The 24373-nt window shown below is 34.6% G+C and overlaps 1 protein-coding gene across 2 annotated transcripts in view; it reads left to right on the forward strand.

The window, feature by feature from the left end:
• Window positions 1-24373, forward strand: part of PDCD6IP (programmed cell death 6 interacting protein) — an 80605-nt gene that overhangs the window by 22299 nt on the left and 33933 nt on the right. The window contains exons 3-10 of one of the 2 annotated variants that reach the window (XM_053599006.1): window positions 616-685; window positions 7990-8117; window positions 10460-10613; window positions 11685-11785; window positions 14009-14140; window positions 19392-19614; window positions 21002-21125; window positions 23359-23536. In XM_053599006.1, coding sequence (XP_053454981.1) covers window positions 616-685; window positions 7990-8117; window positions 10460-10613; window positions 11685-11785; window positions 14009-14140; window positions 19392-19614; window positions 21002-21125; window positions 23359-23536 — 1110 coding nt within the window. The remainder of the gene's footprint in view (window positions 1-615; window positions 686-7989; window positions 8118-10459; window positions 10614-11684; window positions 11786-14008; window positions 14141-19391; window positions 19615-21001; window positions 21126-23358; window positions 23537-24373) is intronic. The other variant, XM_053599007.1, reaches the window with a different exon arrangement.

The raw sequence follows: 24373 nt of genomic DNA on the forward strand, positions 1-24373 counted from the left end.
TGACCTTCATATGTGGTATATTTATTTTAGAAGCAGAGATAACAGTTTTTTCATAAAGTAAATCTTTATTCATATAAAATGTACATAGGGAAAAGTGAACAAATAATGTGTATAGCTTAAATCTTCCCAAGTGAATATATATGTATGATTACCACCCAGATCAGTTTAAAATATTATCTCATTTCATCACTCTGAAGTAAACATTCTACTGTTTTTGTCTTCGTGGATGGTTGTGTTTAATCTTATCTTCTAGGAAACCTGTAGTACTTACTTTGTTTATTGCTGTTGCTTCTCTTGGCTTGTTTGGCATTTATTAAGTGCTTGTTCTGTTAAAGTTGTTTAGTGTTTTTTAAGATAAAAGAGATAATGTTTATGATTGCTGAAGCAGAATGATCACTGAAATATCCCAGTGCCCGTATTTTATCTTTAAAAAAAAAAATTGTGATCTAGATCTAGGAGAAGAAAAAAGAATTTGTTCGTTAGACAAGATAATATTTTAGACAGGTTGAGCTTTTGTCCTTTTGCTCATTATAATTTTTTTCAAAAGAAACTTAATATATAATAACAAGATCCAGGAAGGTAGCATAATTTTCTATTTTCTCTCATTCTCTTCAGATCTGCTTAACATTTACGTGGAAGGATGCTTTTGATAAAGGTTCGCTTTTTGGAGGATCTGTAAAATTGGGTATGTAAAAATGATAGGAAACTTGGTCTAAATTACTTTGCATTATTTTTGGTTTTTAACTTTGTGCTCTTAATGACCCTTTGTAAATACTAAAATATTTTACATGTCATTTTCTTTTAACTTCAACTTTTAATGCAATTTTGAAATATTTGTAGAGAGCCTATACCTTGCCAGGCACTGTCCTAGTTATAAAAATGAGTAAGGTAGTTGTATTCAGTCTGGTTGGGAAGACAGTTGATCAGTCTAAAATATAATATTATACTGTAGCAGCCTGTGAACAAACTTATGAGAGTGAGAATGAGGAAAAAGTTAATTCTAATTGTTGAAAGCAAACAGTGTTTGAGTTAGGCCTTGAAGGTAGAAAGTAATATTATAGGTATAACATCATAACCAAAGGTCAGAAGGGCAAAGGATTTTTGATCTACTGGCCTGAATAAGGTTACCTCTCTGTGTATTAATTTTCTCATCTGTGAAGTGATAATACTGTTTTATTTCATTGGGCTCTTATATATATTAAATGAGTGAATATATATAAAGTTCTTAGGGTAATGCTCAGTTAAGTATGAGTAGCAATGAATATTAATATATAATGCAATGTAAGATAATATATATGCTATATATACATTGTATCTAAAATACTACATAAGACATAGTTATATATATGCTTTACACAGTATATATTTATGTATACCTTAATATTTGTATTATATAACAAATACTGTAATATATACTGTATAAATTATAAGATTAGACATATATATTATAACACACATATACTATATATTTACATATGTTGTATATATATCTGCAGTATATAAATACTATATATCTATAAGGTATAGAAGATACAGACTTATATAAGGGTGAGATTATGGAAATATTTTATAATATTATATAGTATATATAATATTCTGTTTGTTATATAATATTAATGAAACCATGTTGACTTGGGGATTCTCAAGGGTGATGATACTGGAAAGTATATTGTGAAGAGTTTTAAATATTATACTCTTGAATTTATTCTTTTTCTCTTATATTAAGTGCTAATATTTATTGAGCACTTAGTCCTCGCAGGCACTCTGGAAGGGGTTTCACATATATTATCTTACTGAATTTCCCAGTAGCTTAATGAGGAAAGGCATTATTACTACCAGTTGAGCAAACTGCCTTAGAAAGATGAAGTGATTTTCTAAGGTCATGTGATGGATTTAATGAAGCTGGGCTATGAATCCAGGAAGCCTACCTTCAGGGACTAGCGAGAAGCAGACTAGTTTGGAGATTGGTGAGAGAGGATCAAGTTAAGACAAGGTATTGTATTTAGGTCAGAGGAGAAAAGATGTATTTGAGAAACATTTTATAGGTGAATTGGCTGGAATTGCTGACTGTCACTTTGAGGGAAGGGTAGGAGTTGAGGGTTGACTCTGAGATTAAAAACTTGGTTTGACCTGTTGGAGGTGTTTATTCCTTTCAATAGACAGGTTGAGTTTGACTTTCCTGTGTTGTGTCTGGGTAGAAATTTCTCTAGCCTTTGAAATAATGGAAACAGCAATATGAGTTGCTCATTTCAGAGGATTTGCACTAAAGATTTGGGGACAAAGGGAGCATTATTCTGAGAGGGAGGCAAGGTGAAGGAAAGGAGTTTTAGTTATTACTTATGACTCAAGCTGTTACGACTTAAGGAGCAGATGGCAGGAGAACTAGGAGATACTTGAGTGAGATAGGTTAAGTGATGATCAAGTTGCTGGAAGAAGTGGGAAGCAAAAAAATTAAGAGCATAAATAAAGCAGGAGGTGGTTAAGGCATTTTTGGTAGCAAAAATGGGGAAGTAAATGCCCATTAGTAATTTCTTGGTTAAAGTAGTACCTATTTAGTAGAAAATTGTGTAATTTTAGAATACTAAGAATAATAATGCAAATATATATATGTTGACATGTAAAGCTATTATCAATAGAATATTGACTAAAAGACCTGTTAAGAGCTCAGAGTTGCTGTATTGTACAACTCTGGAGTCCCCTGGGATGGGCTTCCTGGGATATCCTTCATATAGAACCCAGTGTGATTCCTTCTGTTTGGAGTTATACATTCCAGGCAACTCACGTATGGTGTAGTATTCAATTTGTGAAAAGCCTGTGAACATGTATGTTATTTATGAAGAAAGCAGAAAATTAACTGTGATCAACTCTGTGAGGTGGGATATTGGCTGATTTTTAATTTATTTTTGTTTGTAGTTTTTTTTTTGTTTTCAAACAATTGTTTGAATTTTAGAAAACTATGTATAATCAGGTTATTTTCTTTTTAAAAAACTTAATGAAAAAGATGTGATATGTAAGAAAAAAGAGTGGAGTTAAATATTTAAAAAGTGATCTTCGAAGAAAGGAGAATTGAACGTTAAAAAAACTTGATTTAAGTTTAGTAGTTGATAGAAGAAATCATAAATGAAAAAAATAGGACTTAAACTACAAGAACAAAAATGGTTCTCATGAAGTCTCATACATGAAAAATTTTCTAAATAAAATGACAGACTACACCCTGGGATAAGAATATGTATGGGTACTGGGATATGTACCCGGTATATAAAACAGTTTATTTTTATCTGTTGCTTAGAGTATATTTCATTCTTCTTTAAGCTCACTTTCTGTCACATAGTGGACCAGTTGCTTCATGTTTAGTTTATGGTTTTTTAGTGCTTTGTGTACGTGTGTATGTATGTGTGTTGTGTGTGTTTTAGGGGGTTTAATTGCTCCAGCACCAGACACATTCCATGCTTTTGTCATATTCTCAAGATTTTTCCAAATTGATCTATTTCTCTGAAGTCTGCCTTTTCCCAAGAGATACCCTTTATGACTTCCTATGTTTTCTTGCTTGAATCTGGACTCTTTGCCCACTAAAGCTGCTAAATAACTATTATCCTTGACAGCCACTGCTCCCTTAGGTTAAAGCCATTGTTTTTTGGATATTATGTCTTCTTCTTTTGCAGGAATATATTCTTTTTTTTGGCCAGTTTTTGGCTGGGGCTGGGTTTGAACCTGCCACCTCCAGCATATGGGGCCCGCGCCCTACCCCTTTGATCCACAGGCACCGCCTGTAGGAATATATTGTTAAGTAACTTTTTGAGAAAGGTCAACCTTCTGAATTTCTTCTTTCTGAAAATGTCTGTATTCTGCCTGAACACAAATTTGACTAGAAATTCTGGCATTTAGGTATTCAGGTAAAAACTTTGGAGTCATCCTTGACTCTGTCTCATTTCATTCCCTATGTCCCTTTAATTCATCAGCAAACCCTATTAGATTTTCCTTTGAAGAATATACAAAATTCAGTTACTACTTAGCACTTCGGTTGCTACCATTCTTGTCTGAGCCACCATCACCTCTTAGCATCTTACTGCAGTAGTTACCTGTCTAGTCTCCTGTTTCTAATAGTCTGTTGCTTCTCTGCGGTCTGTTTTCCACAGTGGAGGCAGAGTGTTTTTCTGTTGAAAATTCTTTTTTTTTTTAAAGACAGGGTCTTGCTCTGTCACCCAGGCTAGAGTATAGTGTCATGATCATGGCTCACTGTAGCCCTAAACTCTTGGGCTCAAGTGATCCTCCTTCCTTAGTCTTCCAAGTAACTGGGATGTAGGTGCCCATCACTGCAGATGGCTAATTTTTGTACATTTTTTAGAGACAGGATCTCCCTCTGTCACCCAGGCTGGAGTGTAGTAGAGTAATCAGCTCTCTGTAAACTGAACTCCTGGGCTCAAACTATTTTCTTGCCTCAGCCTCATCAGTAGCTAATGACTAGAGGAACGTGCTGCCTCACTTCACCCACTTTTAAGTTTTTTGTAGAGATAGAGGTCTTGCTTGTGATCTTCCTGCCTCAGCCTGCCAAAATGCTGGGATTACAGGTAGCCACTATGCCTGCCAAATTAATTAAAATTATTTCTTCTGAACTTGGAGGCATTGTTCCCTTGCCTTTAAGTATCCAGTGTTACTGATGAAAAGTTTGAATTTTTTTTTTTTTTTTTTTTTTTGTAGGTGATGTATTTTTTTTCTGTTGGGAAGATTTTTATAATGTTTCTTTGTTCTTTGTGTTTAGAAATCTCAAAAGACCTAGTTGGATGTCACATTATTCTTTGTGTAAGGGCATTTATCATTGGCCCTTTCAGTTTGAACACTCTTATCTTCCTTTAACCCTGAGAAATTTTCTTCTATTCCTTTGACAATTCTGTCTCTTTTTTTTTCTTCTCTTCTTTCTGGAATACTTTTATTAGTTGGATATTGGTTGTTCTGAGTTACCTGTAATTCTTGTATTTTTCATTTCTTTGACTTTATGTTCTATTATTTGGGAGGCTGCCTAGATATTATTTTCTAATACCTCTTTTGAAAAAATTTCAAGGTTTCAATTTCCAAGAGTTTTTTGTTATTCACTGATTTTTTAAAATTGACTTCTTATTGTTTTATGTTTATGCCACCTTTGAATCTCTGAAAGGATCCTGATTATCATCTTTGGAATATTATCTTTTATTAGTGGAATTCTCTTTATTTACTTTGGCCTCAGTTTTTCAGTTCACCTTGATCTTTATTTTGCTGCAGGCTTTCTTCAGATACTGGTTATTCTAGATTTTCCATGTATTTATTTAAGAAAGTAGGTTAGACGAGCTGGTGTTTCTGTCTGCTTCATTTTAGAATGAAAAGGCTAGAATTGGTTTGGAAGAGAGTTGAGACAGGTTGTTATTCCAAGGGAGGCTTCTACAGTTCTGTAACAAGGAGGGCTTTACTTTATGGCAGTACCCTGTAGCACAGACATACAATTGTAGTTTTGTTCTGGTTCTTCTAGATGGTTTGTTTAGTGTTTTTTGTAAGGAGTGTTACTTTGCTTGGTGATCAGTGTCTGGCACATTATGCAAGAACTTGAATTCCACTGTGGTTGAATTCTATTAGTAATAGGGAACTAGTGTAGATTTTTTTTTTGATTTATTTTTAATTCTGATAAAATATGCATAATATACCATCTTAACTATTTTTAAGCAACACTTCAGCAGTTTTGAGTATATTCATATTGTTGTATGAACACCACCACCATCATCTCTAGAACTCTTTTTCACTTCCAAAACTGAAACTCTACCCATTAAATGATAATTTCCCATTCTTCTCTCCCTTGCAACCCTGGCAACTACCATCTGCTTTCTGTCTCTGAATTTAATTAATTTAGGCACCTCGTGTAAGAGAATCATACAGTATTCGTATTTAAAAAAATTGTTTTAAGACACACATGATGATGGTGTGTGACACATCTGGGAGGCAGGACACAATTGTAAGAGGGACTTTACCTAACAAATGCAATCAGTGTAATCTGGTTATCTACATCCTCAATGAATCCTCATAATTATAAAAAAAAGAAACATGAGAAGAAATTTATTAACCATTTTAAGCAGACAGTTCAGTAGTGTTAGGCATATTCACATTGTTGTGAAATACATTTCCAGAACTCTGGAACTTTTCCATTTTGCAAATCTGAAATACTGTACTCATTAAACAGAAACTCCTCTTGCCCCCAGACCCTGCCAGCCACCATTCATTCTACTTTCTGTTTTATGAATTTGACTGTTGTAGGTACCTCACATTACTGGAATCATAGACTGTCTTTTTGTGATTAGCTTACTTCACTTAGCATAATGTCCTCAGAGGTTCATTCATCTTGTAGCATGTGATTGCCTTCCTTTTTTCGATTGAATAATATTCCATGGTATGTTTCATAAATACCACATTTTCTTTATACATTTTGTCCAGTTGTCAGTTGATGAAACTTGGGTTGTTTTTACCTTTTGGCTATTGTGAATAATGTTGCTATTAAAATTGGTATCTCTTTGAGACTACTTTCAATTCTTTTTTTTTTTTTTTGTGGTTTTTGGCCAGGGCTGGGTTTGAACCTGCCACCTCCGGCATATGGGACCAGCACCCTACCCTTTTGAGCCACAGGCATTGCCTGAGACTACTTTCAATTCTTTTGAGTATATACTCAAAAGCAGAATTGTAATACCATATGGTAATTCTATTTTTAATTTTTTGAGGACCCACCTTATGCCATATTGTTTTTCAAAGTATTTGTGCCATTTTACATTCCCACCAGCAGTGCACAAGGGTTCCAGTTTCTTTTTTATTTTAATTTGAGACAGGGTTTCACTCTGTTGCCAAGGTTGAGGTGCAGTGGCATGATCACAGCTGCTCATTGTAGCCTCAAACTCCTGGGCTCAAGTGATCTTCCTGCCTCAGCCTCCTGAGTACCTAGGACTACAGGTGCATGCTACCATGCCTGGCTGATTTTTTATTTTTATTTTTGTAGAGATAGAGTCTTGTTGTGTTGCCCAGGTTGGTCTTGAACCTCTGGCCTCAAGTGATCTTCTAGCCTTGGTCTCCCAAAATACTAGGATTACAGATGTAAGCCACTGTGCTCAGCCCTGATTTTTCTGTGTCACTAACACTTGTTATTTTCTTTCCTTTTTTTTTTTTTATTTTTGGAGACAGAGTTTCACTATGTTGCCCTCGGTAGAGTGCCATGGTGTCACAACTCACAACAACCTCAAACTCTGGGGCTTAAGTGATTCTCTTGCCTCAGCCTCACAAGTAGCTGGGACTACAGGCATCCGCCACAATGCCCGGCTATTTTTTGTTGCTCTTGTCATTGTTGTTTAGCTGGCTCAGGCTGGATTCGAACCCACTACCCTCAGTGTATATGGCTGATGCTGTAACCACTGTGCTATGGGCACCGAGCCTTTTTTTGGTAGTAATGTCCATAGTATGCTAATGGATGTGAGGTGTGTAGATTCTTCATCAGAGTTGTATTTTAGCCAAATTGATCTGCTAGCCATCTGAGAAACATATTAAATGAGAGAATGAAGCCTGGGAGCCTAGCTAGGAGGTACTTAGGTTTGGATTAATGAGGAACTAGTGTAAAACGGGTGGGATGATGTAATTTTGAGAGGTGATGGAAAAATGGAAAGAATTTATTTGAATTTAAAGAATTAAACAAGAAATGACATGAGAATGTTTTTACATTTTGAACCTGAACCTAGAAATGTCCAAGGAAAGGAAAGGAGAGGAGGAATAATTTATTGATATTTAGTTTTAAGTGGTGGAGAATATTATTGTGGAAATAAGTGCCTGATAGGGCAGCTCAAAATATGGCATGTGATAGATGAGAAAACAGGTCTGGAAACTTATTTTTGTGAGAGCCGTTGGGATAGAGGTCATATTATTTTTCTTTGAAACATTCATTTTCTTTAGAAAAAATAATCTGATAAATTTTTCCTTCTCAATTTTTTACAGCTCTTGCAAGTTTAGGATATGAAAAGAGCTGTGTGTTGTTCAATTGTGCAGCCTTAGCTAGCCAGATTGCAGCAGAGCAGAACCTGGATAATGATGAAGGATTGAAAATCGCTGCTAAGCATTACCAGGTATGCAGAAAAGTAGTAAATACATAATAATCAGCACTGAATTGGATTCAATGGAAATACTTTGCAATTAGGTTTATGGATGTTTCTTACACAAAAGATGCTTTCTTGAAAGGTAATGTACTCTTTAAAAAATGAATTGATTCTTAATGTTGAAGCCCTTAGACAAACTACTTATAGACCAGGTCTGTTCTTCACCATTGTACACCCAGCACCTAGCACAGTGCCTGGCACATAATAGAGGCTCAAGAAATGTTGGCTGAACAAATGATTAAATATATGGGATTAAATCTCAGACATTTATGGTAAATCCCTGTTAAATTACAAAAATTTATACATTAATTTTATGTTTTCTTAGAGTAAGACACCTCAAATTTTACTGGTGTCACAAAGATTAAGACCTCTTGGCAAGAAAATAGAAGTTTAACTTTGAGATTTGTGGAGAGGTCATATTTAAATATGGTCATGTTCTTAAGTTGGCCAAACCTATATTTTGGGTACTAATCATTTACTAATATGGCGTGTTATTTTGTGGCAGTTGGTTATTATTTATTCAGCTTTTATTTTTTTGTTTCAGTTAAAATAACAGTATTTGATTGTTATTAAGTAATGTCATATAATTATGTTTTCATATTTTGTATCGTAGTTTACAAAGTTTCCATGTATATTATTTGACTCAGACAAACATCATAAAGATGTCATGTAATATCATTCCCATTTTACAGCCAAGGAGACTAAAGGAGTACTAATAAAGTGGTCCATTTGGGTTTCTCGTTTTCTGGTTCCAAATTTCATGTAATTCCAAGTGGTCCTTCCACTGCCTCATGAAATCTGCTTGTCTCAGAAGTGGAGTGTGATATTTCTCATTGTTTAAGTTCAGGGGAGAGGTGGCAGATGCTGTTCTGAGAAAGTAAAAGGAAAACATAATTTAAAGAAATAACATGCTCATAATTGTGGTTTGTTATACAATTTTGAATGGGTATAGATTACAAACATAATATACACACAACATTTCTTTTAAAGGCCATAAATGACAAATATTTGAAAATGTGAAAATGAAGTAAAATTTTATTACCTGTTAACTGTGAGTAAGTCAGTTGACATGTGAGATCTTAGAGGTTGTTCTGGATTGTTGAGGAAACATTCCATTCTTGAATGTTCACAGTAGCATCTGGTTTCATGGAAAGAGAGTTGGTGGAATTTAGACTAGGTCCTTGTTTGTGGCCAGAAGCTTTGTGACCCTGGGCAAGTTTATTAACCTCTCTAGACCTCCAGTTCCTCATCTGTAAATGAGAGACTCATATCCCTTACTGTTCTAGTGTATGGGTCTCTTAGTTTATTAAACAAGATCAGCTAGTCAAATAGTTCATGACTGCAGAAAACATGATGTTCATTTTATGTTCCTCATTTTTTTTTTTTTTTTAATTGAGACAGAGTCTCAAGCTGTTGCCCTGGGTAGAGTGTGCTGTGGTGTCACAGCTCACAGCAATCTCCAATTCCTGGTCTTAAGCGATTCTCTTGCCTCAGCCTCCCAAGTAGCTGGGATTATAGGTGCCTGCTACAATGCCCGGCTATTTTTTGGTTGTAGTTGTCATTGTTGTTTGGTGGGCCTGGGCTGGATTTGAACCCGCCCAGGGTTCGTATGTGGCTGGCGCCTTAGCCACTGGAGCTACAGGCACCGAGCCATGATGTTCATATTAATGCATTTAACTTTTGAGTTATCTCTGTGTAGACTACTTAGCTAACCCATGATACCTTTTAATTTAAGACTGACTACTTTTTCCTATTATCATTTGTTTCATAAAAGTAATTTTAGTATTAACTCAACAAAATTAATTGGGATGAAATATCTAATGGGGAACATTTCATGAGGGAAGGCCTAGTGAAGGCTGAACAAATTGTTAGTAATTGATAGTTTTTCAGAGGATTAAGTGTATGTACTATTTGGGGTTTTCCCCTAAGTATAATGTGTTTAATTATTTGAACGATGAATTTGTTTTGGGACCAAAGAAAGAGCATTTTAGTAAAAGATTTTAATCTTTATTCCTGCCTCTATTCTCATGTCAGTTTTGAGGCAGAATATCTAAAAAAAATAAGCTTAATCAATTTGTCTCATTTATTTACTTTGTTTTCCCTGTAGTTTACTTTTAATCTTTGTTAAATCTTGTTACTGTATGGAGTTTTAGAAAAATACCTTATTTGTAGGTCAGATGTCTTTGCTTGGTTATGCACACAGTAACTTCACTGGGTGAACATTTGAAGTGGTTTTTGTGTGTAACAGTGGAAAATTAAGTCTTGCTGAGTTCCTGTTGATATTAAAAAAATTCTTTTTTCTTTCTCTTTAGTTTGCTAGTGGTGCCTTTTTACATATTAAAGAGACGGTTTTATCTGCTGTAAATAGAGAGCCGACTGTGGACATATCTCCTGATACCGTTGGAACCCTCAGTCTTATTATGCTGGCACAGGCCCAGGAAGTATTTTTTTTAAAAGCTACAAGAGGTAACTCAAATTTGTCCTCCATTCCGTTGCATGTGAAAAGAAGTGGTAGGCTTTTAAACCGAGAATGTGATTAGAATATAACATGTTCAATGTAGAGCTTTCTTTTTTGAAATTGATACATGAATTATTGAAAAATTTCAGCCCTCCTTGTCTGAACTTGAATGTAGGCTGTGTTTGAAGTCTTAGCAAATGGTTAGCTATTGTCTTTAAACATTGGAGTCTGGAATGATACTTTTTTTTGTTTGCAATACTTCAAACATTTTTTTTTCCAGCAAATATTTATTGGGTATTTACTGTGCGCCAGTCACTGTTACAGTTTCTAGATAGTAGACAAACAAGGTTCCTGTTTTTAGGAAGCTTTTACATTTAAGTGGGGGAGGAAATGATAAGCAAGAATTAAGTAACCAGGGTAATCTCAGAGGAAGTTAATTACTATGAAAAAAATAAGAATGGATTATGAGATAGTAGTTGGTAGGATGGATGTGGGATAGGGATGTAGTGGGAATAATGCTAATTGTAGATTCATTAGTCTTCAGTCTTTGAGGCGGTTCTGTTTAAATGTGACCTAAAGACAGATGAATGAAATAAGAATAATTCTTATAAGGCATATGAGTTAGTATGAGAGATTGGAATATGGGCTGTATATGTAAGTACAGAGAAATTGAAAATCAGAGTGCAGTCATTGTGGAAGAGATACAAATTGGGTTAAATTTTTTCTTTTAGAATCAGTTTATATTGAGATAGAATTCATCCTTTTAAAGTATACGATTCAGGGTTTTTAGTATATTGACAGAGTTTTGCAGCCATCATTACTGTCTTATTTTACAACATTATTATCACCCTAACTATTAGCAGTCACTCCTCGTTCCTACCTTTCTCCAGCTGCTGGCAGCCACTGATCTATTTTCTATTATCTTGGATTTGCCTAGTTTTATGCAGAAGACTTGCTTTCATCAATGATTACTTTTAAACATAAATAGGTAAACTTGTGATCTCAGTGCTTATTCTGAGTTATATCAGATCATCTCATTTATTTTAATTATAATGATTTAATTTAATATTTTATTTCAGATAAAATGAAAGATGCCATTATAGCTAAATTGGCTAATCAGGCTGCAGATTATTTTGGTGATGCTTTCAAACAGTGTCAGTACAAAGACACTCTCCCCAAGGTTAGTTACTGTTTTTATAAACACTTGGTTATTTTGCATGTGTGAGTATTTAGACATTTTTGTCTTAAGAAGCAAGTTAAAAATGATGTTATAAAGAAATTCGAAATTTTAATAGAGGCATTTAAAATATATTTGTAGAAATTGTTTTTTAAATTTAAGATGCATGAATTGTTCTTTTATATTTAGAGAATGCTTTTCTCTTTATCCTTTACTAAACTTGTTTTTCCAAGCTAAAACTCTTTCTGGAAAACTTTGACCATCTGTTTTCAATAATTTTATCAAATCAAGGCCTTGGGTAGTTCTGAATCATTGGTGATTTGGTATAAGCTTGTATGTATTTAAACATGTTGATTATTTACACTTTTAATTATTGTCTTGTTTTCTTAAAGATGAGTCTTAAAGTGTAAAAACAGACATAAAAGAAAAAAAATTTAAATTCATCTTTGTTTAGAATTAAATTTTGCCAACAAAGATAGAAAATTTGGCTCCTAATGAACAGCTAAGGAAAAGTAGCCATCTTAGATCATGTATCACAGGAAGAATTATGTTTTAATGTAAACTTTTCTGAAGTGGCAATTGAAAAGACTGTTCAGTGATGATCATTTGTAAATGACAAAGGAGATGACTAGACTAACAAGTAAATTTGGAATGATTAAAAACTTAAAGATTGAGTGAATAAATGTTTCAATTAGTTTCATCTTTATGATAGCATATGATACTTGTTATATTTTGTAGAGGAATTTATTGATTCAGAAATCTTTGTGTATTACAAAATTGTAGACCACTTTGGGGTGAAGGAAAAATGGGCATAAGTGCATCAACAGTACATGTTAGTCAGAAAATGAACAATAAGGAATTAATGTGAAGATTCCTGAGAATTTAAAATATACCAAGAGCCTAGTAGAAATTTATCCAGAACTCTTGGGTATTAAATAGCCTTACTCTTAAAAAAGAGACTTGGGATCTCCTCTCACCTCTTTTTCATCTGAAAGACTTCATGTTCAGCTGCACAGTGTACCGTTAACATCCTGTTGGGCCATTAGTTCAGTCCTGTCACCGAGAGAAGAAGGTCACCTACAAAGACTTGGAAGTTACCTCTCCAGCATTCCTGGTATTCCTTGAAAAATCTCCTGTTTAAGTACCAATTTGCTCCAGCCTTACCTTGAGAACTGGCATGAGTACAGTTAGAGATTTTGATGTCTTTTATTTTTCCCTTTTTGCCATAAAGCTCATAAGGTATTTTCATATTCTAGTTATAAAACTGGAATATCTGCAAGTAGTGATCCAGGAAGCTAGGAAATTATTCACTTGGAGACAGGAAAGCGTACAAGGTAGTAATCCAGTTTTTGATTCTCTTGTATTTTTGTCTAGAGTCTAGACAGTGATTGTCTAGTATATTTCTTGGATTTTTTTATATCATGTACTTCCTAAAAACAAAGAGGTTTTGCAAAGTAGGATTTGGCATTTTAGAAGATCCTTTACCAGTATAACTGCTTTTCTTGTTCATGTCTTTGGATCTTTTAAAAATGATTTAGACTGGAATTATTTTCAAAACAAATTAGGGCAAAATGACACTATCATATCATTAGTCATAAACTTAGTACATTTGTGATATGTTTTTGAGTGTATGACACTGAAGTGTTAGTGTTTATATGACAGTAAATCTAAGTACATGGCTAAAATTATCTTTATTAGAACTCTCAGGATATGAATTTAAATGAGAACTTACTTTACTGTCTTTTGTCTTTTAAACATGATGAAACAGTCAGGTATAGAGCAATTTCACTAGTATATGTGAGTAATGGTGGTTTAGTTAACTCTAAGGGCTGGGTAAGGACTCATCAGAAAGCTTCTAAAGCCCTGTGCTTGATATTTCTCTGTGAATGTCCATTCCACTTCTTTTTCTAATAATGCATGCTTTCTTTCTTCTTTGTAAACAAAATGTTGACTTCATGGATCAATTAAAGAAAATTATAAAAACCTAATTCGGATTCGATTAACACTTAAAATAAAAAACCCTTAATTTTAATTGGAAGAAAACAAAATTGAATTCATAGACCTCAATCCATGTAAAATCATGTGGTCTTCTCTGTTTACATCTAATGACTAACCTAGCTCTAAATCATTAATGGGGTGATGCTAATTTCTGTCTCCTTTTCCTTTTTCTTCCTGCATCCCATGTTGTCTGTGGTGGTTTGTCTGGTTGGACTCTCCCCTGGTCAGTATTTTTATTTCCAGGAGGTGTTCCCTGTCTTGGCTGCAAAGCACTGTATCATGCAGGCCAATGCTGAGTACCATCAGTCTATCCTGGCAAAGCAGCAGAAGAAATTTGGAGAAGAAATTGCAAGGTTACAGGTGAGTCTTTTGGTAATAGATATTTAAGTAATTTGGATCTCCAGTTTTTTTTTTTTTCCTAGTGAGACTCCCAACTGGTCTTTATTTCTCTGCTCTTAATTCTGTTCCATTGGTCCATGTGACTACTTCTGTACCACTATCAGTATACTGTTTTGGTTACTGTTGCTTTGTAGCATAATTTGAAGTTGGTTAATGAAATGTCCCCAAATCTGTTCCTTTTGCTTAGGATTGCATTGGCTATTTGTGCTCTTTCTTTGGTTCCATATGAATTTTAGGCTTGTTTTTTCTATTCTGTGAAAAATGAAGTTGGTATTTTGATAGAAATTGCATTGAATCTGTGGATTAATTTGGGTAGTATGAGTATTTTTTTAACAATATTGATTCTTAGCTGGGTGCCTTTAGCTCAGCGGCTAGGGTGCCAGCCACATACATTGGAGCTGGTGGGTTCAAATCCAGGCCTGCCAAACAACGACGACAACTGCAACCAATAAATAGTCAGGCATTGTGGTAGGCGCCTGTAATCCTAGCTACTCGGGAGGCTGAGGTAAGAGAATTGTTTAGGCCCAAGAGTTTGAGGTTGCTGTGAGCTGTGACTTCACAGCACTCTACCGAGGACAACATAGTGAGATTTTGTCTCAAAAAAAAAAAAAAAAAAAATATATATATATATATATAGATTGATTCTTCCAGTCCTTAAGTCCATTTATTTTGTGTTATCTGCATTTTTTTTTTTTTTTTTTTTTAAGAGACAGAGTCTCACTTTATCGCCCTTGGTAGAGTGCTGTGACATTACAGCTCACAGCAACCTCCAAACCCTGGGCTTAGGCGATTCTTTTGCCTCAGCCTCCTGAGTAGCAGGGACTACTGGTGCCTGCCACAATGCCTGGCTATTTTTTGGTTGCAGTTTGGCCAGGGCCAGGTTCCAACTCGCCACTCTTGGTATATGGGGCCAGTGCCCTACCCTCTGAGCCACAGGTGCTGCCCTACAATTTTTTTTTTTTTAAATCAGTGTTTTGTAGTTCTCATAGACATCTTTCACCTCTTGGTTAAGTATATTCTAAGGTATTGTATTATTTTTTTGCAGCTATCGTAAGTGGGAGTGAGTTCTTGATTTGATTCTTAGGTTGGTTCTTATTAGTATTTAGATTTTTGTATGTTGATTTTGTACCCTGAGACTTGGCCAGAATTCATTCATCAATTCTAGGAATCTTTTGGAGGAGTCATAAGGATTTTTAGATACAAAATTATATCATTATATATTAACTTACTCTTTTCCAATTTAGAAGCCCTTTATTTCTTTCTCTTGCCTGATTGCTCTGACTAGACTTTCTTGTACTATATTGAAGATAATTGGTTAAAATGGACATCCTGGTCTTGTTCTTTTTCTTAGGGGGGATGCTTTCAGCTTTTCCTCATTCAGTATGATGTTGGCTGTGGGTTTGTTACATACCGCTTTTACTATTTTGAGATATGTTCCTTCAATGTCTAGTTTGTTGAGGGTTTTTATCATGAAGGGATGTTGGATTTTGTTGAATTTTTTTCTGCATCTATTGAGACAATGATGATTTTTTGTTTTTAATTCTGTTATGTTGTGAATCGCATTTATTGACTTGAGGATATTAAATCATCTTTGCATTTCTGGAATAAAACCCGCTTGATCATAGTGAATTATCCTTTTTATTTTTTTAGAAACAGAGTAGTCTTGCTCTGTTGTCCTGGCTAGAGTGCAGTGGCATTATCATAGGTTACTGGAACCTCAAACTTTTTAGCTCAAGTGATCTTCCTGTGGAGCAGCTGGAACTACTTGGTGGGCACAAACTAGCACTCTTGGCTAATTTTTCTGTTTATTGTACAGATGAGAGCTTTCTCTTGCTCAGGCTAGTCTCAAACTTCTGACCTGCTTCTCCCACCTTGGCCTCCCAGAATGCTAGGTTTATAGGCGTGAGCCACCATGCCCAGCATGAATGATGTTTTTGATGTACTTTTGGGTTAGGTTTGCTAGTATTTTGTTGAGGATCATGAAAAAAGATGAAAATCTGTTTTCCTCAAGGATATTGGGTCTTAGTTTCTTTTTTTTTTTTGTAGTGTCCTTTTCTGGTTTTGGTATCAGGGCAGTACTGGTTTTGTAGAATGAGTTAGGAAGTATTTCCTTCTTTTTGATTGAATAGTTTCAGTAGGATGGGTACCAGTTCTTTATAGGTCTGGTAGAAGGCAGCTATGAATCTGGTCTTAGACCTTTTTTGGGGGGGAGATTTCTTATTACTGATTCAAACTTGATATACATTATTGGTCTGTCCAGGATTTCTGTTTCTTCCTAATTTAAGCTTGGGAAGTTGTGTGTTTCTCAAAATTTATTCATTTCATCTGGATTTTCTAGTTTATATGCATAGAGGTCTTCTTAGTATACTGTCTGTGGTGGTATATTTCTGTGGTAGCAGCTGTAGGGTCATCTTCTTAATTTCTGATTGAGGTTATTTGGATCCTCTCTTTTCTTCCTTAATCTAGCTAGTAGTCTTTTGATTTTGTTTATTTTTGCAAAGAAACAACATGTTCATTGATTCTTTGATTTTTTTTTTTTTTTGGTTTGTTTTAATTTCATTTAGTACTCCGATTTTTGTTATTTCTTGTCTTCTGCTAGCTTCGGGCTTCGTTTTGTTTTTCTGGTTCCTTGAGATGTGACATTATGTTGTTAATTTTTGATCTTTGTTTTTGATGTAGGTATTTAGTGCTGTAAACTTCCCTCTTTGCACTGCTTTTGCTGTGTCCTACAAATTTTGATAGCTTGTGTTACCATTGCCATTCAATTTAAAACATTTTTTATTTCTATCTTGATCTTGTTATTGACCCAGATAATTCAGCATGTTGTTTAATTTTTATGTATTTGTATGATTTTGAGAATTCCTCTTGGAATTGATTTCTAGTTTCATTCCATTGTGGTCTGTGAAGATACATGATATGATTTTGATTTTTAAAAACGTGCTGAAACTTGTTTTGTAGCCTCACATATGATGTATCTCAGAGAATGTCCCATGTGCTGATGAGAGGAACGTACATTCTGTAGTATTTTGGTAGAATGTTCTGTAAGTGTGTGTTAGGTCCATTTGTTCATGTCTCATTTAAGTCCAGTGTTTCTTTGTTGATTTTCTGCCTTAATGATCTGTTTTGTTCTGTTATTAAAGTGTTGAAGTCCCCTGCCATTATTATGTTGCTATTTATTTCTTTTCTTAAGTCTAGAAGTATTTGGTTTATGAATCTGGGAGCTCTGGTGTTAGGTGCGTACACATTTAGTATTGTGTCTTGTTGAATTAATTCCTTTATTGTATTATGACCATCTTTGTCTTTTTTTTTTTCGTGTTATTGATTTAAAGTCTTTTTTATCTGATGTAGGAATAGCAACTCTTGTTTGCTCTTGGTTTCTGTTTATGTGGACTAATTTTTTTCCAACCCTTTACCTTGGTCTGTGAGAATCTTTTCAAGTTAAGTGGGTTTCTTGGAGACACTAAATATTTGGGTTGTGTTTTTTAATTTATTTTGCCAATCTATATGCTTTATGTGGAGCATTTAGGCCATTTGCATTCACTGTTAATATTGGTAACTGATACAGTGTTCTATTTATCAGGTTGATTGTTGACCAGTTGCTTTTTACTCTCCTTTGTGTTAATGTTTTATAGAGTTTTTACTTTAAAGTATTTTTACATTGGTGGGTAAGACCATTCTTTTTAATTTTTAAAGCCCTTTTAAGCTTTTCTTGTAGGGCAAGTATAGTGGTGGCAAATTCCCTTAACTTTAGCTTGGCTGGGAAAGACTTTTATTTCTTCCTGACTCATGAAACTTAACTTTTTGCAGGATACAAAATTTTTGGTTGACACTTATTCTTTTTAGGAAGATTAAAGATAGGATACCAGTCCTTTCTTGCTTTGAATGTTTCTGTTGAAAAGTCTGCTGTTAGTCTGATAGATTTTCCTTTGTAAGTTGATACAAAGGAAAACTCTTGATATTTTTGCCTCATGGCTTGTTGGAGTTTCTCCTTCACATTGACTTTGGCTATTCTGATGACTACTTGCCTTGGTGATGTCCTTTTTGCAGCATATCTCCCAGGTGTTCTTATATTTGGATATCTAAATATCCAAAGATCAGGGAAGTTACCCTCAGATATTTCCTCAAGTAGATTTTCCAAGTCTTTTTTTACTTCTTCTCCCTCAGGGTTACCTATAATTCTTATATTTGGGTACTTTACTTAATTCCATATTTCTTGGAGACTTTATTTCTCTTGATTCTTTGTCTTTTTTTTTTGACTAGGTTAATTTGAGTGAATTATCTTCAAACTCTAAAATTCTTTCTGCTTCTTAGTCTATTCTTAACCCTTTCTGATCTTATGTCAGACTGGTCTGACATAATGATTTTCTTGTCCATTCTGATGTTGGAAAACGTCTGACACATTTTTTTGGTTGCATTTGTTGACTTGCTCTGTTGTTGGAGACTGATGTGTTTCCTCACGTGATACGGACTCTAGCCAATAGATAGTGCAAGTTAAATTCTTTTTGTTTCTTGGCAGGCCATATGTTTTGATGTGAACAGGTGATCATGGTCGTGCAGTTATACTTGTAGGAAAATGGCAGGGAGAGGTGTGTAAGTGACAATGATATTGCAACATGGATTTTTGAGGATAGTAAGGTTGAAGGAGGGTTTAGTGGTGAAAGTGAGCATGAAGAAACTCTTCCTTTATGCAGTGATACATAGTAGTTAGAGTGAATATGAAGATAGTGGTGAAGAAAGTGACGAATATGAAACCTGTAACAAGTAACTGGAAGGTTTATTGTGATGGTAATCTGATCAAGTCAGATTTTCTGTCACACAACAGGGATTCACCCTTCCTCGTAGTGCTCAGCCAAAGACTGAACTTGAATATTTCTGGTTCTTTTTCTTGGATGATCTTATTGGTGAAATTGTGACTGCAACAAATATCTTTATGCAGTGAAAAAAATACAGAAGGTGACTTCACTAACAGAATACTTAATATGGCACTTGTGGAAGAATGTTTCATTGGAAGAATGTCTGCTATGTATTATCCTTCAATATTTGGGTATTTTGTGATGGGAGAATTTCCAGTTATCTTATCAGCATCGCTGGAAATGCAAGTCCATGAATTAAAGTTTTTTTTTTTTTAAGCCAGTGCCTGAGTACTTGGTGGTAGAGAAAGAAAGAACATGTTATCTTCTTCCTGTTCCTCTTTAAATATTTTTCTTTTTAGCATGCAGCAGAATTGATTAAAACAGTGGCATCTCGCTATGATGAATATGTCAATGTGAAGGATTTTTCTGACAAAATCAACCGTGCCCTTACTGCAGCAAAGAAAGATAATGACTTCATATATCATGATCGAGTTCCAGACCTTAAAGATCTAGAACCTATTGGCAAAGCCTCACTTGTGAAATCCACCCCAGTCAATGTTCCCATCAGTCAGAAATTTACTGGTATGTCAGTTATTCATATATACTTTAATCTTACTCATCATTTCTCTAATTTAATTCCTATTTTCTAGCTAAAATGCACAGTTATATTATTATGCTTTGAATAAAATTGCATTCATTTAAAAAATGAATGTGAGAATAAAAATTATGTTGTATCTTTAGTGGAATTTTTTTTTTTTTTTTTTTTGGCCGGGGCTGGGTTTGAACCCGCCACCTCCGGCATATGGGACTGGCGCCCTACTCCTTGAGCCACAGGCGCCGCCCTCTTTAGTGGAATTTTAAGATGGAAAGTAAGTGATAATAAAATATATCAAGTATACAGCAGAGTCAGAAAACTTGAAATTGTGTTTTTGAATAGTGATTACTATTTTAGCCCTTACTGGCTGGGTGTGATGACTTACCCCCATAATCCTAGCATGTTGGTAGGTCAAGGTGGGAGCCCAGGAATTCAAGACCAGCCTGGACAATATACATAGCAAGACGTGATCTCTACAAAAAATAGAAAAATTAGCCAGGTGAGGTGGTGCATGCCTGTAGTCCTAACTATCCCAGGAGTTTGAGGCTACAATGAGCTATGATCACACTGCTGCCTTCTATGCCAGGTAGCAGAGTGAGATTCTGTCTCAAAAAACCAACCAACCAACCAATAAAAAAACCCAAACCTAAAAGACTTTAGCATTTGCCATTTTTCTGACACCATTTGTTATATTATTTAAGATGCTGCCATTAAAAATAAACACACATAAATATTTCTTTAAACATGTTAACTCCTATAGTCATATTACTATCAGATAAATGTTATAATGCCATAAATATATACAGTATAAAATAGCCTTTAGATGAGATCTGAAGGATAATATTCTGTCAGTGAAAGAATGATTTTTAGCAAACACAAAATGTTTACCATATGACAGGAATTCTTTTAAGCACTTCACAAATATTAGCTCATTTATTTCTTACACTAGTCCTATAAAATGGGTACTGTTATTGTCCCTATTTGATTGATGAGGATACTCATAAGAGTGGTTAAGTAATTTGCCCATGGTTACCTAGCTAAGAAGCGGTATAGCCAAAATTGAATCCTGCCACTATGACACAGTCAATTTAATCAACATATGAACAGTGTCACCAAAGAGAATTCATACTCATGACAGCCACATCTTAGTAAGTTAATGAAATTAAATTCAAAGAAAAAAATTTTCATTCTTTCCATTTTCTATGAATATAGTGAGCTAAAAATTCTCTTTATCAGTGTACTTTCAATAGTGACTTAGTTTTTATCTTTAAATATTTTAGACTATAAATATTAGAAGGGAAATATGAATAGTCATTTTTATAGTATTGAGTTTTTGTCTTAAAATTTTGTTGTAACTTCCCTTCCTAATTTTAGATCTATTTGAGAAGATGGTTCCTGTGTCAGTGCAGCAATCTTTGGCTGCCTATAATCAGAGGAAAGCAGATTTGGTTAACAGATCAATTGCTCAAATGAGAGAAGCCACTACTCTGGCAAATGGGTAGGTAGAGTTTAACTTTCATAAATTGATCTCCAAAGTTCTAAAGTTTTCTTTGATTGTTCTTTAAATAGTTTATGAGCATTTTAATTTTCTGAGCTTATAGCTAAATGTCAAGGGTATATAAAATTTAGCAAATGTAGTCGGATGTGTGCATACAACACACGTTTTTGCAGGATATTATGTTTATTAAGCCCGGGAAAATTTATTATATTTGGAAGAAATTTAATTACAGAAACAAGGTGAGAATATTTGACTACTAGTTGGTATTTTAAGAGTTACTTATGTGAGGGAAATGAGAAGTAGAAATGAATTCTTTAAGATACATAGTGCATTCAATATTTGGAACTTATCTTTGTTTCCTGTGGATTGAAGACTAAGAAAATAATTCATTGGTTTAAAAAACTTTTAGTTATAATTTTCACATAATAAATATACCCACTCAAAGTATACAGTTGTTAGTTTTCATAAATATGTGTACCCATGTAACTACCACTGCCACCATGGTCAGGTTAATAGAGAACATTCCTATTATCTTAAAAATATTTTCTTATACTTCTTTTCCTTCAATCCTTCCTCTCCTGGCCCCTGGCCACTCTGTTTCCTGATCTTGTTCCCTGATCTACCTGCTGTCATCGTAGGTTAGTTTTACTTTTTGTACAATTTAATATAAATATAATCATTATAGCATGTACAGTGTGTACATTACAGTTTACATGTAATAATTGCGGTATATATAATATATACTCAATGTGTTTGGCTTCTTTGACTTCACATAATATTTTTGAGATTCATCTCTATTATGTGTATCAGTTTTATTCTTTTTATTCCATTTTATATTTATGCAGCAACTTACGGATTTCTTTCACCTGTTGATGCACATTTTGTTGCTTTGAACATTCATGTATAAATCTTTGTGTGGATGTCTTTTACTTCTCTTGGGTAAATACTAGGAGTAGATTTGCTGTATTGTAAATGAGAATACATTTGAACAGTGCAGAGGTTAGATGTGCCAACCTCATTTTCCCCCCTTGAAGCAGTTGAAAATCTATAACATTTTTGTTGGAGATGAGGTCTTGCTGTATTGCTTAGGCTGGCTTTGAACTCCTAAGCTCAAAGGATCTTCCTACCTTAATTTCCTGAGTGGCCACCACACCAGGCTTAGTATACACCTATTGATTCTCCTGAAACTTCTGTTGAGAGCTTACTGTTTTTTGAAAGCTTTACTAATAATATAAATAGTTTAACATGTATTTTGTATGTTGTATGTATTATATACTATATTCTTAAAATGAGCTAGAAAAAAGTTACTAAAATTATAAGGTAGAGAAAGTGTATTTACCGTTTTAATAGTAAAGGATAGTAGAAGTGGATCATGGTTTCACGTTGAGTAGGTTGAGGAAGAGGAGGGAGAAGAGGGCATGGTTTTGTCTCCCTGGTGGCAGAGATGGTAGAAAATCCATGTGTAAGTGGACTTGTGTAGTTCAAACATGTGCTGTTCAAGGGTCACTATTTTCTCCTGGTTTGGCTGGTCTTTTTGTGTTAGTTTTGATGAGTGCCTGGATTTTGACATCATTTGTCTTTAACAGGAAAGGAACATAAGTTTAGTATATGATTAAAAAGGCACGCTGAGTTGGCTTATTTTCTGAAGAGTTCATTGAATCATATCATTTCATTTGCTTTTTTGTCTTTAATAGATAGGAATAAGTTCCCCCTTCCCCATTATATATATCAAATAACTGAGAAATCACTGTACTACAAAATTCAGAACAAATGAAGATTCTGTAATGAATACTTAGATCACCTATGTTCTGTTGACATTTTGTTTAGATATGAAATTATAACTTTTATATATTACTTCTGATTTGTTGGTGGTGATAAAACACTCAAAAGTATGACAAAAGAATGCTTTTTTTTAATACAGAATTTTTTACTTTTAATTAACATTGAAAGAAGTTTGAATTGTAAGCCAAAGATAACTAGTATATTTTAATGCTATTGTAGTTTTTCTTTCTTTTTAGCTTTTAATTCTGAATTGTGAACTTAATTCTTTAATGATTTTGGCTTAATTTTATCTATCACTGATGTTTTTTCCTTTGTTTTTGCTTTTTTTTTATTGACTGGGTTTATTCACTTTTTCTGGGTACTAATTGTATTGTTATTGATTTGTATATAGGAGGTTAATATTTTAAAGATGATTTAGACTGTTACATGACATAGTATCTCATTTTTCCAGGGTATTAGCTTCTCTTAATCTCCCAGCAGCAATTGAAGATGTGTCTGGAGATACTGTACCTCAGTCCATATTGACTAAGTCCACCTCTGTGATTGAACAGGGAGGCATCCAGACTGTTGATCAGTTGATCAAAGAACTACCTGAACTATTGCAGCGAAATAGAGAAATCCTAGATGAGGTATGTTTTAGGAGATTTGCTTTTCAGATAAAAATGCTGTGATCCCTCCATGTTCAGCAGAAACTGAGATCCAAGACTTCTTCCCATTGGCTTTCACAGAGTAGCATTCATCTCTGTGGCAAATTCACGGTGGCCTGGGCCCTGCTGTTCAGGCCTATTCTCGTCTTAATGGTGAATGAGTGCACAGTAATGAAACTCATGGCTTCTGTGTAAACTAGCAGACTGTGAAAAGTGCCATCACACAAACTGTTCAAAGCCTTCAGAATTAATGATTTATTCTGTACGTAGGCATATGTGGTTTCTCAGTGATCATGGACTCACAGGAAGTTGTGCCATCAGCTGTTTTTTCTTTTTTTTGAGAGAGTCTCAAGCTGTCGGTCGCCTTGGGTAGAGTACTGTGGCGTCATAGCTTCCAGCAACCTCCAACTCTTGGGCTCAAGTGATCCTCTTGCCTCAGTTTTTCCATTTTTGGAATAGAATTTTAGAGATGGGGTCTTGCTTTTGCTCAGGTTGATCTCGAACTCCTGAGCTCAAGCAATCTACCCGCCTTGGCCTCCCAGAGTGCTAGGATTACAGGTGTGAGCCACCCCACTCAGCCAATTTTCTATTTTTTATAGACATGGGGTCTTGCTCTTGCTTAGACTGGTCTCGAACCATGAGCTCAATTAATCCACCTGCCTCAGTCTCCCAGAGTGCAGTGATTATAGGCGTGCAATTAGTTGTTTTATAAGGCTACATCCACATTCCCAGTAGAGATGGCATTTTATCCACAGGAATAAAACATTATTTAAAGTTTTTATGGCTAAAGCCAACTTCTCTTTATATTGTGCTTTCACC

The sequence above is a fragment of the Nycticebus coucang genome, chromosome 8 (genome assembly GCF_027406575.1).
Source record: "Nycticebus coucang isolate mNycCou1 chromosome 8, mNycCou1.pri, whole genome shotgun sequence".
Lineage (NCBI taxonomy): Eukaryota > Metazoa > Chordata > Mammalia > Primates > Lorisidae > Nycticebus > Nycticebus coucang.